Source organism: Chionomys nivalis, chromosome 8 (assembly GCF_950005125.1).
Source record: "Chionomys nivalis chromosome 8, mChiNiv1.1, whole genome shotgun sequence".
In the NCBI taxonomy this organism is placed as follows: Eukaryota; Metazoa; Chordata; class Mammalia; order Rodentia; family Cricetidae; genus Chionomys; species Chionomys nivalis.
The window spans coordinates 54,921,151-54,935,204 of NC_080093.1; the positions used below are offsets into that span (position 1 = coordinate 54,921,151).

The window sequence follows — 14,054 nt, forward strand, 5'->3', positions numbered from 1 at the left end:
GCTCCAGGGAAAGAAAGAACACAGGAGGGAAGAGGCTTGGGTTTGAGCTGGTGTCCAGCAGAGGGTCAGGGCCCATCATCTAGCTAATGAGAATCTCAGTTCTGCAAGAAGACAGGGGAAGGGACAGCAAAGAGGGAGGGGCTCCCTCCCACGGACGCTTCCGGGACTAGGACGGGCGCGGTCTTCCTTTTCCCACGTGATCCGCATCCAGGAATTCTCTGGTCCCGGGAAAGTCTGCGGGCGCGCTCCAGATCGGCAGTACGCAAGCCTGGAGCAGCGGCACGCCTGCGCTCGGGAGGTGTTGTAGGCGGTTCCCGGGTCGTCCCGCCCCGCGCCCGCGTCCCACGTGACCGGTTCGGGGGCAAACAAGCGGTCAGCTGACTTCACGGGACTGCGGCGTCATCCCGGCTATAAGCGCGCGACCTTTATCATACAGCTTCGCTCTTGCCGGGCCGCCGCTACCATGCAGACCCCCGGCTTCTTGCTGCTCGCCCTCGGCCTTCTGGCCGCCTCCGCCTCCGCGCTCATCAGGTGAGGACCCGGCCTGTTCCGGTAATGTGGGGTCCGTCCTCCGGAGTCGCGTGTGCTCCAGCGGGTCCTGGGATGCACCTGTGCTCTCAGCCCGGCCTTCCACAAAGCCCTGCAGACTGTGGGGCGAGAGACTCAGAATGTAGGGGTCTCCTGGGTCCCCCTTTACTCCTGTGGTCACACGAGAGGAGACAGTAGGGTGGCCACAAATGAGTTTAGCTCTAACCTCCCCAGCACGGGGTTTTCCGAGGAGCAGTGCTCCACCATGGGTGGGATTGTGGTGACTACCAACTCAGCTGTGGAAGTCGGAATACCCAGTCTGCTCGTGTCCCCCAGAACCTGGGCAGGGCTTTCCTTTTAAGGGACCCTGTTTGACAGCTGTGCACTGGTGTTTACTGAGCAGAAGTTTACTCAAAAATGTTCCTACTGGTCCTGGGTGGTGAATCTCTCCTCTTCCCTCCTGAGTCGCACAAGTCCCCAGAGAGGGGAGGTATGGAGTGGCTCAGTTCAGATACCTTGGGTCTGAGGTCAGTCCCATAAGGTGCCTCTCAGGCCTTTGGACTCAGCCTTTGTGCTAGATGGGGTCTTTGTGGTAGCCAGTGTCTTCCCACTCTGTGATGGAGTCCAATTGTGGCAGGTGGATGAGGCCACAGGCTGCTGGGGCAGAGCTGGCTCAGCCGGCTGGGCACCAGGGCTGGGTGGGAAGAAGTACAGCCTGTAGGCTGCTAGCTGGGGGTGGGTAGCCTCAGTGGAGCCATTGTAGGGAGTGGCCTGGGCTTGATCCTGCCCTGGCCTTGCCCTCCCTACCCTCAGGCCGGTCTTCTCCGAGGAGAGGTGGCAGTGCCAGTGAAGGGAACTCCCGACTCCCAGGGACTAGGCACCAGAATCAAAGCCATCTTATGATCCTCGGGACCTTGGGCTGTTGGCATGTTTCTTGGCCTCTGCAGGATGTGTGCCCCCCACCCACTCCCAGGCCAGAAGCCTGGCTCTTCCGGTCCACCACTCTTAGGCAAGACTCCTCCTATCTCTCCAGAGCACTCCCTCAGTGTGCCAGGAAAGGCCAGCTGTGACCTTGAATACAAATTCCCCGGGCAGGGAAGGTTCACCAAGTAATTGCGGACTCAAGCCAGCTCTCCTTGGGAGCAGGAGCAAACTAGGGGTGGAGAGGTGACCTGGAGGACGGGTCAGGACACCTCACTCTGCTGTCTAATGGGAGAATTCCCTGTTATTGGGCTGCAGCAGGGCTACAGAAACATGTGTGGACCACGAGTCTGTGTGGTGGTAGGACATGTAGGTGTACCTGGGTTAGGGTGCTGGGCTTTATGAAGGGTACCAGGGCCAGTTAGCAAGCTCCTGCATGGTTAGGGAAAGAACCCCCCAGGGAGGTCAGGATGATACTGTCACTGCAAGCCTGGGGTAAGGGGCACATCTCTGTAGAGTTCATGTGGCAACAGATGTCACTAAGGGCCACCAAGTTCGGTGGTTTAGTCCTGGAGCCCTGTGTGCACCTTGCTTTGGATGCAGCCGTGCCACCGCCTTCTCCTCCTGCAGGGTTGGGTTCTCCAGGGCACAGGGCACAAGTGCCTGACTACACCCTAAACACAACCCACTAGCCACTAACCCAGGAAAGACTAGAGTAGGCTGACAGAGAGGACTGGGGACCAGTATGTGTGTTGTTTTGCCTCTGAAGTGAGAACCACCTGACGGGGATGTGGTTGGTGAAGGGAAGGGCTGGGCACACTAGCCTGTGCTTGAATGTGGGGATTGGGGCAGGCTGGAGCCTTCTGTGATGGTGAACTGAGGAGTCTGTGATGGTGATGGGGTGGCCCACTGGGCCTGTGGCTTTGGGGCAGGCGTTTGTTAAATGTCGTGGTCAGTTTGAGATACACGGTGTCATCTCAGTGGACATAGTTTGCTAGAAGCACTGAGGAACATGGTGGTGGGGAGTCATTCTGGACTAAGAGGCCTGCCCTAGCCTACCCGGAGTATCCTTGGGTGAGAGGTGGAAGAACAGCAGTCAAAGTTGTGCCCTAACACACTCCTGTCCCATCTTGACAGAATCCCCCTGCACAAGTTCACATCTCTCCGTCGGGCTATGACGGAGGTGGGCGGCTCTGTGGAAGACCTGATCCTTAAGGGTCCCATAACCAAGTACTCCATGGAGTCACCTGCTGAGACCAAGGAACCAGTGTCAGAGATACTCAAAAACTACCTGGATGTGAGTGGGATTATATTTGGGGGGCTTGCTTTGAGGGGTGAATGTGGAAGGGACTAGCTCCCGGGGATCAGAGCACTTAGTCGGAGAGGCGGGCTTGCAGGTTTAGCCATGCCATTCCTTGCCCGACAGCTCTTCATTCCTGCCACCCTGCAACCCTCGCTCCTCCCACCTTGACAGGGGCCTGCTCAGACTAAAGGGTAGGTTAGGGTGGCCTTGCTTGGTTCTTGCAGAAGGTTCTTCCTGGGTCTTGAGCGGTTTCCTTTGTTTTGTGTGTGGTACTAGGCCTGAGCCTAGGTCCCCATGCAGGATGGGCCAGTGCTTGGTCATTGAGCTACATCCCCAATCATGCCCTCCCCAACCCCACATTAAGTCTCGAACATTGACTTTTAGGTTCAGAGCTGACTTTCTAGCTCAGAACTCTCAGAACCATCCCGTGGTGCTAAACCCAGTCTGGCCTGAGCCTGCCCTAGGGCTGGGGGCAGTTACTGGACCTATTTAGTTGTAACTTGTTGGAGCCTGTGTGTGTGTGTCCCAGGCCTAGGCTGATCCGGTCCCAGTACCATCACTTTGTCATCCTCCCCAGGATCTACCTCCTTCTTGCTTTTTTTTAGGCCCCACCCCCTTTCTGGGAATTGAACTGATTAGGGCCTTGTACGTGGTGGGCAATTGCTCTGCCACTGCCCTCTGTACCCGCCTCTCTTGTATTTTGAGATAATTGCCCAAGCTAGCCTTGAACTTGGAATCTCTTATCTTGGCCTTCTGAGCAGTTGAGATTACAGATCTGGCTCAGCAGCCCACTGTCTCTGAAGGGAAAACAAGCTCTGAGGGAAAACATTCTGCAAGTCCCAGCTCTATGGAAGGCTCTGGGCCAGAACCTGGCATTTCTTAGGCCCCTGCCTCCAAATTGTATAAGCCCAGGGTGGCTGTGCAGCCCTGGGCTTTGTGGCCCACTGGGCCGAATTGGCAGTACCCTCTGTCTTGTCTGTCCCCAGCTGTGGCAGTGACAGGAAGCATGAGGAAGGTGGAAGGTCTGTGTGTCTAGGTCCAGCTGGCTAGTTCCTATATACACACACGCATGCGCACAAAGTACAGTTTGCTAAGCAATGCTCTTTTCCCAGTTACTTCTCTTGGTTTTTCTGATGCTACCTGGAGTTAAGTGGAATTGGACCCTGGGCCTTATATACACCAGTGGCTCAGGCCTCTTCTGGGGCAGACAGAGTATGGGTGACCCATAGCCAGTAGTTAACAGCTAGTTTTTCCCTAGAGGGATTTGGAAACTCTTGTGTCTGCCTAGTCCCTGGAGTTGGCAGCCCTGGAGGTCCCTGCTGTCTCTAAATAAATGGGAAACTAAGGCCAGACTTCTCTATGAAGCAGTGACCAAATTGAGGCCAGTACTACTGCCTTCAAGGGTACCCATCTCACCATTGATTCCACAGGACAGTCTCAGTACTAAGGCCTCTCAAACAGCAGAAGGGTCCTCCTGGCTGGTCTTAGGCATCACTGGGCTTGTGGAGGGCCAAGCCTGCCTGACCATTAGTGTCACATTAGGTAAAGGGACCCAGATTTTTGGAGTTCAGTACTGGGGTCTCAGGTCCACCCTTCTAGAATCTATTCTTTGTTAATCTCCCTCCCCTCAGGGTCCAGTAGGTTGAGATAGATGTGCTAGCCGAGGCCTGCACCCCAGGGTGCTCCCTCCCTCAGCCTGGCCTTTTAGGCTTGGTTTCCTAGACAGCCAGAAACCCTCTCAGGTAATCTCTCCTCACGCTTATGAACATTGTTTCTCCCCTAGGCCCAGTACTATGGCGAGATCGGCATCGGGACCCCCCCACAGTGTTTCACAGTCGTCTTTGATACCGGCTCCTCTAACCTGTGGGTCCCCTCTATTCATTGCAAGCTGCTGGACATAGCCTGCTGTGAGTCTCCCTGAGGTCCTCTGTCCCAGCACCCCGCCAAGGATCTAGAGGAAAGACTAAAGGCATGCCCTAAGGTGCCTGGCTCTGCTGTCTTATACTATCCGCCATACTCAGTGGCCTTTGGAACAACCAGGATGACAGAGGCCCTATTGTGACGGCCCCTGAGCAACTGGTATTGGCTTCCATTTCTCCGGAGAGCTGGGATTCCAGCCCCGTCTCTTTGAAGTCCAACCTTTATGGGAGGCTATGGGAGGCGGGTTGGGCTTGAGATTTGCAGATACCAAGATCCAGATCACCTCCTGGGCAATGTTTTTCCACCTGTCCACCACATCCAACAGCCCCTGCTCTCCAGCTTGGCCCTGAGGTACCCACTTACCCGGTCTGGTCAAGGATGGAGCAAGCTGAGTGCTGGGCCACCTGTAAGGCCAAGATCACAGCCCATGGCCTACGGGGTCTTCAGTATGTAGGCATAGGTCATGGTCAGAGGCCAAGTTGGAAAAGTAGCCGAGGCTGCTGGCCCCACAGCACCCCAGGGAGGCCAGAGACTATGGTGGTGGCACGCAGACTAACGGCCCTGCCCCCCCCCCCCCCCCGCAGGGATTCACCACAAATACAACAGTGGCAAATCCAGCACCTTTGTGAAGAACGGCACCTCCTTTGACATCCACTACGGCTCAGGTAGCCTCTCAGGGTACCTGAGCCAGGATACTGTGTCGGTGAGTTCCTGCGGCCTGTCCCAGACCCCAGAGGCCCTGTTGTGGCAAGGGGTTCATCTTGAGAGCACCTCCAGCTGAGGAAAGAGGGCTGCTGAATTTAGGTGGCAGTACTGGGTGGTAGGGAACAGAGGCAGACCTGCAAGATTAGGATGCCACTTGAGAAAGGCCCTGGGGCAAGAGGGCCCAGCATGCTTGGAAAGGAAATGGGCAGGACATGGGAGTGGGCAGCCTTATTATGTGTAAACTGGAGGGACAGCCAGGAGTGAGTGGGAGAGACAGAGCTGGGGTGTGCAGCGTTGGCTAGTGAGGACTTCCAACCCCTGAGCAGCTGCCGACAAACCCTGGCCTGACCAGCAGGCCGTGGGCAAATCTGCTGCTTGTTACTGGGGTTGGGGGCTCTGGCTGAGGAGGACTATTCTGGATGCTTTAGTCTTTTTGTTTATTTTTTGTTTTTCAAGGCAGGGTTTCTCTTTGTAGTCCTGGCTGTCCTAGAACTTGCTCTGTAGACCAAGCTGGTCTCAAATTCAGAGAGTTCCACCTGCCTCTGCCTCCCAAGTGGTGGGATTAAAGGCATGTGCCACCACTGCCTGGCAGCCACCAGAAGGTCTAGGCCGAGGGGCCAGGCCTGGAGATAGAAAGGGTCCCTGAAACTTCTCGAGGCTGAGATGGGTTGGAAAACCCTGTCCAAGCCAGAACGAATGCTGTGAAGGAGCCAGGAGAGAGTGTGTCTGGGATGGGCTCTTTGTCTGTTTGTAGGGGGATCTTATAGGCCAAGTCTTCTTCCTCGAGGAGAGGCTGTTCACCACTCATGAGTTAGCATCAGGACAGCAGGGTTGTAGGGGTCAGAGGGCAGGAAACTTCAAATCCCAACTGGGCCCTTTTGGGGCTGAGAGTCCAGCCGGCATTCTGTTCACCTAGCCTTTGTCTGGAGAGCGACACCTTGTACCTATGAGATCAGAGCTCTGCCCTTTCCCCGGATGTAGAGGGCTCCTTGTGATATTTCTCAGGGGCCCCTCAGCACACAGGATGTCGACCGCCCAACCGCCCGCATTGCATCCTTCTGACATGTCCTCAGCAGCAACTCTTTCCATTTCCTGATCTAGTTCTGTCTGCAGCCTCAGCTTGGTGGGGTGGGCAGATGGGAGTGTGGCTTCGGGGTGGCAGTTGCTGTGGCTTACCCAGCTGCTCAGGCTGCAGGCTCAGTGGCTTATCCCCAAGTCCAAGGCAAATACAACCCTGCCTGGTGGATATAGACATGGAGGGGTGTTGGCGAGGTGAGAGCTGAAATGGTATGTCTCTGTCTCTCTGCCCCCTCTTCTCATCTCTGCCTAGCACAAAGACCTCGTAAGTCCCTCAGAGAGCTATAGCTTTTTGTTTTGTTTTGTTTTGTTTTGTTGATTCCATGTCCTTGTCTCCAGTTGTGTGCCAGTATTCAGCCATTCTGTCTGCCCTCTCTACTTTTTTGGCTGTCCTGAGAGGGAATGTCAGCTGAAGCATGTATTCTGGCCTGCAGGTGCCATGTAAGTCCGAGCAACCAGGAGGTCTCAAGGTGGAGAAACAGATCTTTGGGGAAGCCACCAAGCAGCCTGGAATCACATTCATCGCAGCCAAGTTTGATGGCATCTTGGGCATGGCATACCCTCGTATCTCTGTCAACAATGTGCTTCCAGTCTTTGACAATCTGATGCAACAGAAGCTGGTGGACAAGAACATCTTCTCCTTCTACCTGAACAGGTGCAGCAGGCGAGGCGTGGTTCTCACCTTCCCCTGGGCTCAGCTCCAGGGGGAGGGATATAGCTGGAACTCTGCTGCGGGCTTGGTCATGACATCAGACCTGAGGGTGTCTGGCAGGCAGGAGTTACTATTATCTGCCTGGGAGAGGCCATATGCCAGGGGCTTCTGCCAGGAGATGCTGGTGGCCTGGTCAGAGTCTTGGCTGTTGGGGTCGTCCTCCTATGACTAGAGTCCTGAGACTGGTGAGAGCAGATGTGGTCTCTGCTTGGTCTTCTGGTTGCTAGGAGAGACATGGGTATGAGCCCTGATATGTGACACAACTCTGGAGCCTTCGCTGGGGCAGAGGCCGAAGTGACGGGTGGGGGAGGGAGGACAGAGAGCTCTGGTTACACACTGAGAGTGGCAGACCTTCCTGTTAGCAGAGATCTCCCTACAGTACAAATGATACCCACATACACGACCTTGCAAGGACCCTCCACCGTCAGTTTCTTCCCTCCTGCATGCCTGTCCAACAGCTTGCTTCAGGAACTTCAGATAAGATGGACAGCTGGGTACATGGGGCTCCTCGCTTGCTGGGTTCAGCTCCTGGGTGTAGACAGGGTGTAAGTAGGTGGCCTCCTGCTCTGAGCTGCTGCTGTTGACCACACCGTCCTTTTTCTGGGCTGGCTGACTTGCATGCCTCAGCTAGGGTAACCTCCAAATGCCCACTGCCACTCCATGCTGTTTCCAGGCCTGACCCCTAGCTCCTGACTGTGGGTCACTGGCACTGTCCAGCCTAGAATCTTCTAGTTTTGCTCTTCTCTGTCTACTTTTGCCCCTTACTCAGCTCAGCAAAGTGACTCGTTAGAGGCAGGGGCATGGGTAAATGGACAGGGTCATTGGACCCCTGGGCTCTGTTTCCCTAGTGCAGGAGGGGGCCCAGAAGTCGACCAGGCTGGGCCTAGTGGCACATGCCTTTAATCCCCACACTCAAGAGAAAGGGGCTGGAGGTCTCTGTGAGTTCGAGGACAACCAGGACTGCATCATGTGCTCTAGGACTACATGCAGAGACACTGTCTGAAAATGTTGACCAGGTCACACAGACGTGAGACCTCTGTTTTACTTTTCAATAGTGGCCTTTCCCCGGGCCCATGGCGCACGATGACCGAGTGGTCTTCAAATACCACCTTCCTGTAAGTCCCAAGGCTCAACTATAGGATCTCAAGATAACCTCTCTTGCTGGACTCTGTTTTCTAGGAGGAGCCCCCAGGCTCGGCAAGTTGGAAAGGATGTGGTAGCTATAGCTTAGGCCCCAGGGCGCTTACTCTGCCAGCCAGGTCCCAGATTGGTGACCCACAGTTGTGACTGCTGAGCAAGCAGGTGTGAAACCAGCAGAGTGAGGGGCTGTGGCTCTGTGACCAGGTGTGTGGGTGGAACTTGGATGAGGAGGGGAGAGGCAGGGCCAGGGCCCATCATGTTTCCATCTGGGATTTCAGAGGTGATGACAAGCAAAAGCCAGGCAGGGTGGAGTCTGGGGCAGGAGAGCAGGGTGAGGCTCAGGGCTTCTAAGTATAGCATAGGCCCTGAAGAAGGCAAAGAGCCCGGTTAGGAAGGCCTGGCAGGATGGCAAATCCCGAAATGAAAGTTTTCCTTCAGTTTTAGGTGATCGTGCCCCAGGATGATCCCTGGCCAGGCATGACACTCAAAGTCCTCTGCCCCTTAGCTTAGGGGTGACAAGCTCATACTTACTGTTGACATTCAATACTGCAGCTACATGCCACACTCCCTGTGTTCCACTTGAGGGCATTGCAACAGGCGTTTCCATGAGACAGAGGTGGGGAGTCAAGAGAAGGATTTGGAGGGGAAGCTGAGAGTGGGTGCGGAGAATTCCTTGACAGCAAGTGCTGCGGCCATGGATGGAGCCAGCTTAACCTCTCAGAGCTATGGCTCTGGCTTCCTAGAAGCCTGCCTTGAGTTTTGCCAGGCAGAGAGCATCCCTGGCCTTCAGCTCCAGCCTGACTCTAGCCTTGGCTTTGGCCACCCAGCCAGCAATCCTACAGAGAAGGGCCAGCTGTACCCAACAGTGTATGTGAGACTAGGCTGGAAACCCCACCCCGGGGTGAACGGGCTCCACCTTCCTCTTTTCTCTGCATCTTCCCATCCCTGTGGAATCAAGGACGCTCAACAGGGCAGCACATCAGAAAACATGAATTGTGCTTAGGATCTGAGCCCTCAGCTGACTGTACTCCAGGCAGGCAGGGCGCCGTGAATGCATCGTGTTGGAAATGTAGATGGACATGTTGTGTCTTTCTGCAGTATTAGAATTTATTGAATAGCGATAAATTCACAATCTAAATAGGTTTTATTTACTGCAGTTTGACTGGTAATCCCAGTTTTGCTTGATAGCCAGCAGCTGGGATCTCAGGTTTTTACTCCTGGTCTTTGATTGTTGTGTGTCTGGGTGGGAGTATTTGCACATGAGTGCAGTTGCCAGTGGAGGCCAGAAGAGGGTGTTGGGATTCCCAGCTGCTTGAGTTACAGCTGTTTGGGAACTTCCTGACTTGGGTGCTGGGGAGTAAACTCAGTCCTCTGCAAGAACAGTAAGCTCTCTTAACCACGGAGCCATCTCTCCAGCCACTTTTATTTCGATCTTAATTACAAATACTAACAGCTCACACAGTACTGTCTGTATGTTCAGGTACAAAACAGCTAAGAAAGCATCCCAGGGGTTGCAGAGCCCAGAGAGGCTGCATAGAAGCTGGAGGTAGAGTTGATATAAACACCAGGAGGAATGTAGGGAAAACCGCATAAGAAGTCTTCTGAATCACAGAGATGCCAGTTGTAGGTTTTGGCAGCGGGCCCTTTTCAGGGTCACTTTGGAAGTACACTGAGTTCAGAGGCAAGAGAATCTATTTGGGCCTACAGTCTGGGGACAGAATCAGGGGTCCTTTGCCATGATAGTATTCCTGGACCAGGCTCGTGGTATACCTGCTGCATTTCAGCCTTGGGTGGCCTCTTTGGAGTCCCAGGTGAGGGGTTTCCATCTGGTGTGACTGATAAGCTGGAGTCTGTTGGAGCTAGGATCTGATAGTCTCAATTGTTGTTTATCAGTTTGTTTCTCCTGGTGTGCTGCTGGATGGTGGGGATTTGTTTGTGTAAGTAAGATGTGAGTCATTCTTACTGCTACTTCACACTCAGAAGAATAACACAGGCTAAGGATGATGCTTTATAAAGTAGAGAAACTCAAGTCTAGGCACAGAGCTGTTGAGCTATACTCAACAGCTCCCCAGGTCTCTCCCCCGGGAGGCCCTCCTTGGTTGCCCCACTTAACCTCTTCCTGGCTCTGTTCCACAGCCCCTGTTTCTTAACCCCTGTCTCTGGCTCTCTGATGACCCTCCTGTGCTAGTGAGTGGAGACTGACTGATCCCTCTCTTCCCAGGGATCCCAGCGGGCAACCTGGAGGGGAACTGATGATTGGTGGCATTGACTCAAAGTACTACGAGGGGGAGCTGTCCTACCTGAATGTCACCCGCAGGGCCTACTGGCAGGTGCACATGGACCAGTGAGTCATGGGTGTGGCTGGGGTTGGGAATGTTATGTTGGGGTGGCATGTGGGAAGCTGGGGGCCCTACTTTGCCATTTGAGTCTTCTCATTTTGTAACCCTGGACCATTCAGGGTCCTGTGTGAGTTGGTTGGTCCTGACAGAAAAGAAACACGTGTCTCCAGGGCTGGACTAGACAAGCTGTGCCCCAGACTCACTGTGTCAGGATGAAGTGACAGATGACTCTTGCCCTATAGGTTGGATGTGGCCAATGGCCTGACGCTGTGCAAGGGAGGCTGTGAGGCTATTGTGGACACAGGGACGTCCCTTCTGGTGGGGCCTGTGGACGAGGTGAAGGAACTGCAGAAGGCCATTGGAGCAGTACCTCTTATCCAGGGCGAGGTAAGCCACAGGCCTGTGTGGGCTGGCTGGCAGGCAGAGGGGGGTCCAGAGGCCAGCCCCTCAGGACGTGTTGTCTTTGTGTCTCTCAGTACATGATTCCTTGTGAGAAGGTATCCAGCCTGCCCTCTGTCACCCTGAAGCTAGGAGGCAAAAACTATGAACTGTCCCCAAACAAGTACATACTCAAGGTGAGTGGGTGCGGGCGGTGGCAGTGTGAATCTGGGATACCTTGGGTGAGGTGGGAGCCATGTGATCATGTGACCATTCTGGCCTTGCAGGTGTCGCAGGGTGGAAAGACGATCTGCCTGAGTGGCTTCATGGGCATGGACATACCCCCTCCCAGTGGGCCTCTCTGGATCCTGGGTGATGTCTTCATTGGCACCTACTACACTGTGTTTGACAGAGACAACAATAGGGTGGGCTTTGCCAAGGCTGCCACACTCTAGCTTGCCCCTTGCCCACCGGCAGGGGAATGGATCAGAGTCCAGTAGAGGAAGCCAGCCAGCCCCACCTTTCTACCTGCCCCGCTCACACACATTCACACTCGCCTGGCATTGCCGGGCCCTTGGGAGGCCTGGCTGGCACTGGTCCAGCTGTTCTGTGGTTCTGTCCCTGGGTTCAGAATGCTATCCTCTGCCTGTCTGAAGAAGGCCAAGGCCCACCCAGTATACAGGCTGCCTTGAAAGGCACCTACTGGTTTGGTAGCTTGCCTTGTCCTGCTTCCGTTTTCTGTGGACGGGTGGGTGGGCGGCATTCCAAAGTAGGCAAATGGGTCTTAGGATCCCTCCTAGAAACCTTACCTGACCCAGGTCCCTCACCCAGCCTGGGGATGACCAGGCTCCACTGCCCCACTGTCTGTATCCTGGCCTGACAGAGGCCTGAAGACCAGCAGGAAGGAGCAAGAGGACAGAAGCAAAAGCTATGAACCTGGGGTGTTACCTGGGGCCTGACCCCACCCACCCTGGAAAGCATGCGGTAGCCCGGGGCAGAGGAAGGATGGCTGACTGGTTTTGGCTAGCCTCTGCTGTGTTCGTTTTGGGCTAAGCAGCTGGGAGCCAAAGTTGGTATACAAATACAGTTGTTTTGGGCCTCTTTCTCTGTGTTGGTGTGCTCTGTACTGCTTCCGAAATGGGGCCTGAGGATGGAGACACAGTGCTTCTGAGGGCTCATTCAGGGTCAAGCTGGCCTGGGGTGGGGTGGGCCTAGAGCCTAGGTTTGGCTTTCAGGGCTAGGCCAGCCCACAGAGGGGACTCCCAAGGCTCTGGCTTGCTGTTCAGCCTTGTGGGCAAGATGAGTCTGGCCTAGAACTGGCAGGTTCTGGGACCTCAGGCAGTAGTCAGCAGCCGGATGTGGCCTTGGCTGGAGACTGGGACAGGCCTAGAATTCTGGGGCAGGGCCTGTGTTGAATCATTTTCAGAGGTGGCCAGGCCAACACCTGCTGTACTTTGCCAGGAAACCAGCCTGTCCCCAGAGAAAAGGGAATGAGCCCCAAAGGGTATCTAGGGCTCCATACATTCCCATCTCAACAGTCAGTCCTTCGACTCTTGCTGGGTCTGTGGGCAGCCTTCCTCCTGCCTGGGCCTCTGCCAGAAGCAGCCTTCTTTTTTAATCAAGCCAGTGCTGAAGCCTGCCTGCCTGGGGTCTTTGGGTTCATCAGAAACCCCTGGTCATGGGCTGCAGTCACCGTACAAGCATTAGTGTGAGGGTTGGGTCTGGGGGGGCGGGGTGAGCATAGCTACCGAGAGTAGGAACTCGTGAGTCCTTACTGGTAGGGCGGGGATTCGCTTTGGAATCAGTAACCCTGTCGTCTTGAAGTCCCTTCCCCACACCAGAAGGTGTGTTATAGGAAAGTGTGACCTTTGTCACCCTTTGGGGTTGTCCTGGCATCCTTCTCCTGCTGGACATTGGCTGTAATTGTCTCAGTGGGAGGCGTGTGGGGGACTATGGTACTGAGCAGTATCAAGGATTGCTGGAAGGCCAGTAAACATGTGCCCAGTGTTCTCTGAAATCCGAGGAGTCCCGCAGGGCTTGGCAGGACTTCTAGAGACTAGAGTTATCAAAGGCTTGTGCACCAAAGCTGAAGAAGTAGCTCCTCCCTCCCTTGCGGGCCTGAGGCTGAGGTGCACTGCCAGGCCTTCCTGCTGCTACTGCTGCTGCTACAGCCACCACTACCACCCAGGTTTGCCCTGAGGATGCCCCGGAATCTAGCTCAGGGTTCCAATTTGGTTTCTTCTAGCTGAGTGATACCCTCACATCGGCCTGCAGTCCCTGGGAAGAAGCAGGACCCATGCTGCCTGTAAAACCCTATGTCCTAGCTTTCTGATGGTGGGTGTTTCTTCCCTTAAATCCCTGATCTGGTGGACAGTCAGGCATGACCATACCTGAGGCTAGCCCTTTCCTCACCAGTGGAGAGTTGGGACACTGACTCTAGAGCCCTGAAGCTGGCTTTTGGGAAGAAGGCCTCCCGATTCAGCACTCACCTTGTCAATGACCTTGCGCAGACCTGAGGGCCAAAGGAGTCTCACAGGCCAGATATGCCAAGGGCAACAGCTGACCCAGGTTGTGTGGCAAGGAGAAAGTCAAGGGTGTAAATGGGTGGAAATGAGTGGTATGGTGCACGGCTGGGGAGGACCTTCCTCAATTCAGACCTCAGCCAGTCTGGTTGCCAGGCTTTCAGGATCCAAAGGAGTGATGGAGTTGGGTGAGGGAGAACTGGCTTTCTGGCAAGGCCCATTTGCCCCCAGGCTCATTGGACCAACAAAGCTAGGCTCCATTAGGGAGTATCCAGAAGAAAGCCAAGAAAAGGTAGGAGGGGTCCCTGCCTGCTTGGAAATTAATTCCACCCACTAAAGGAAGGTTTTTCTTCTTTTTGTAATCTACACTTAAGATCCACTTCAAACTGAAAATTCCTGATGTGCAGAACTGAGCTGTGCCAGGGGTCAGCAGGGATCAGAGGTGGGGTTTGAGCTGAAAAGGGAGGATCTTGGCATGGGGCAGGGCTTATCCAGGAGACAGGACTTTG

General features: G+C 54.8%; 1 protein-coding gene across 1 annotated transcript; it reads left to right on the forward strand.

The window, feature by feature from the left end:
- The first annotated feature begins 362 nt into the window (after positions 1–362).
- Ctsd (cathepsin D) lies at positions 363–12,130 on the forward strand. The gene is made up of 9 exons (XM_057779170.1): positions 363–531; positions 2,587–2,746; positions 4,536–4,659; positions 5,257–5,375; positions 6,889–7,109; positions 10,528–10,650; positions 10,888–11,032; positions 11,122–11,220; positions 11,311–12,130. The coding sequence occupies exons 1-9, from the start codon at positions 464–466 to the stop codon at positions 11,476–11,478; spliced, it is 1,227 nt and encodes a 408-aa protein (XP_057635153.1). The 5' UTR covers positions 363–463; the 3' UTR covers positions 11,479–12,130.
- The last annotated feature ends 1,924 nt before the right edge of the window (positions 12,131–14,054 follow it).

Coding starts and splice junctions, on each gene's coding strand:
- Ctsd (XM_057779170.1), top strand. CDS start 464: ATGCAGACCCCCGGCTTCTTGCTGCTCGCCCTCGGCCTTCTGGCCGCC. Junction 2,747..4,535: donor TACTCAAAAACTACCTGGAT/GTGAGTGGGATT, acceptor TTTCTCCCCTAG/GCCCAGTACTATGGCGAGAT. Junction 11,033..11,121: donor TACCTCTTATCCAGGGCGAG/GTAAGCCACAGG, acceptor TGTGTCTCTCAG/TACATGATTCCTTGTGAGAA.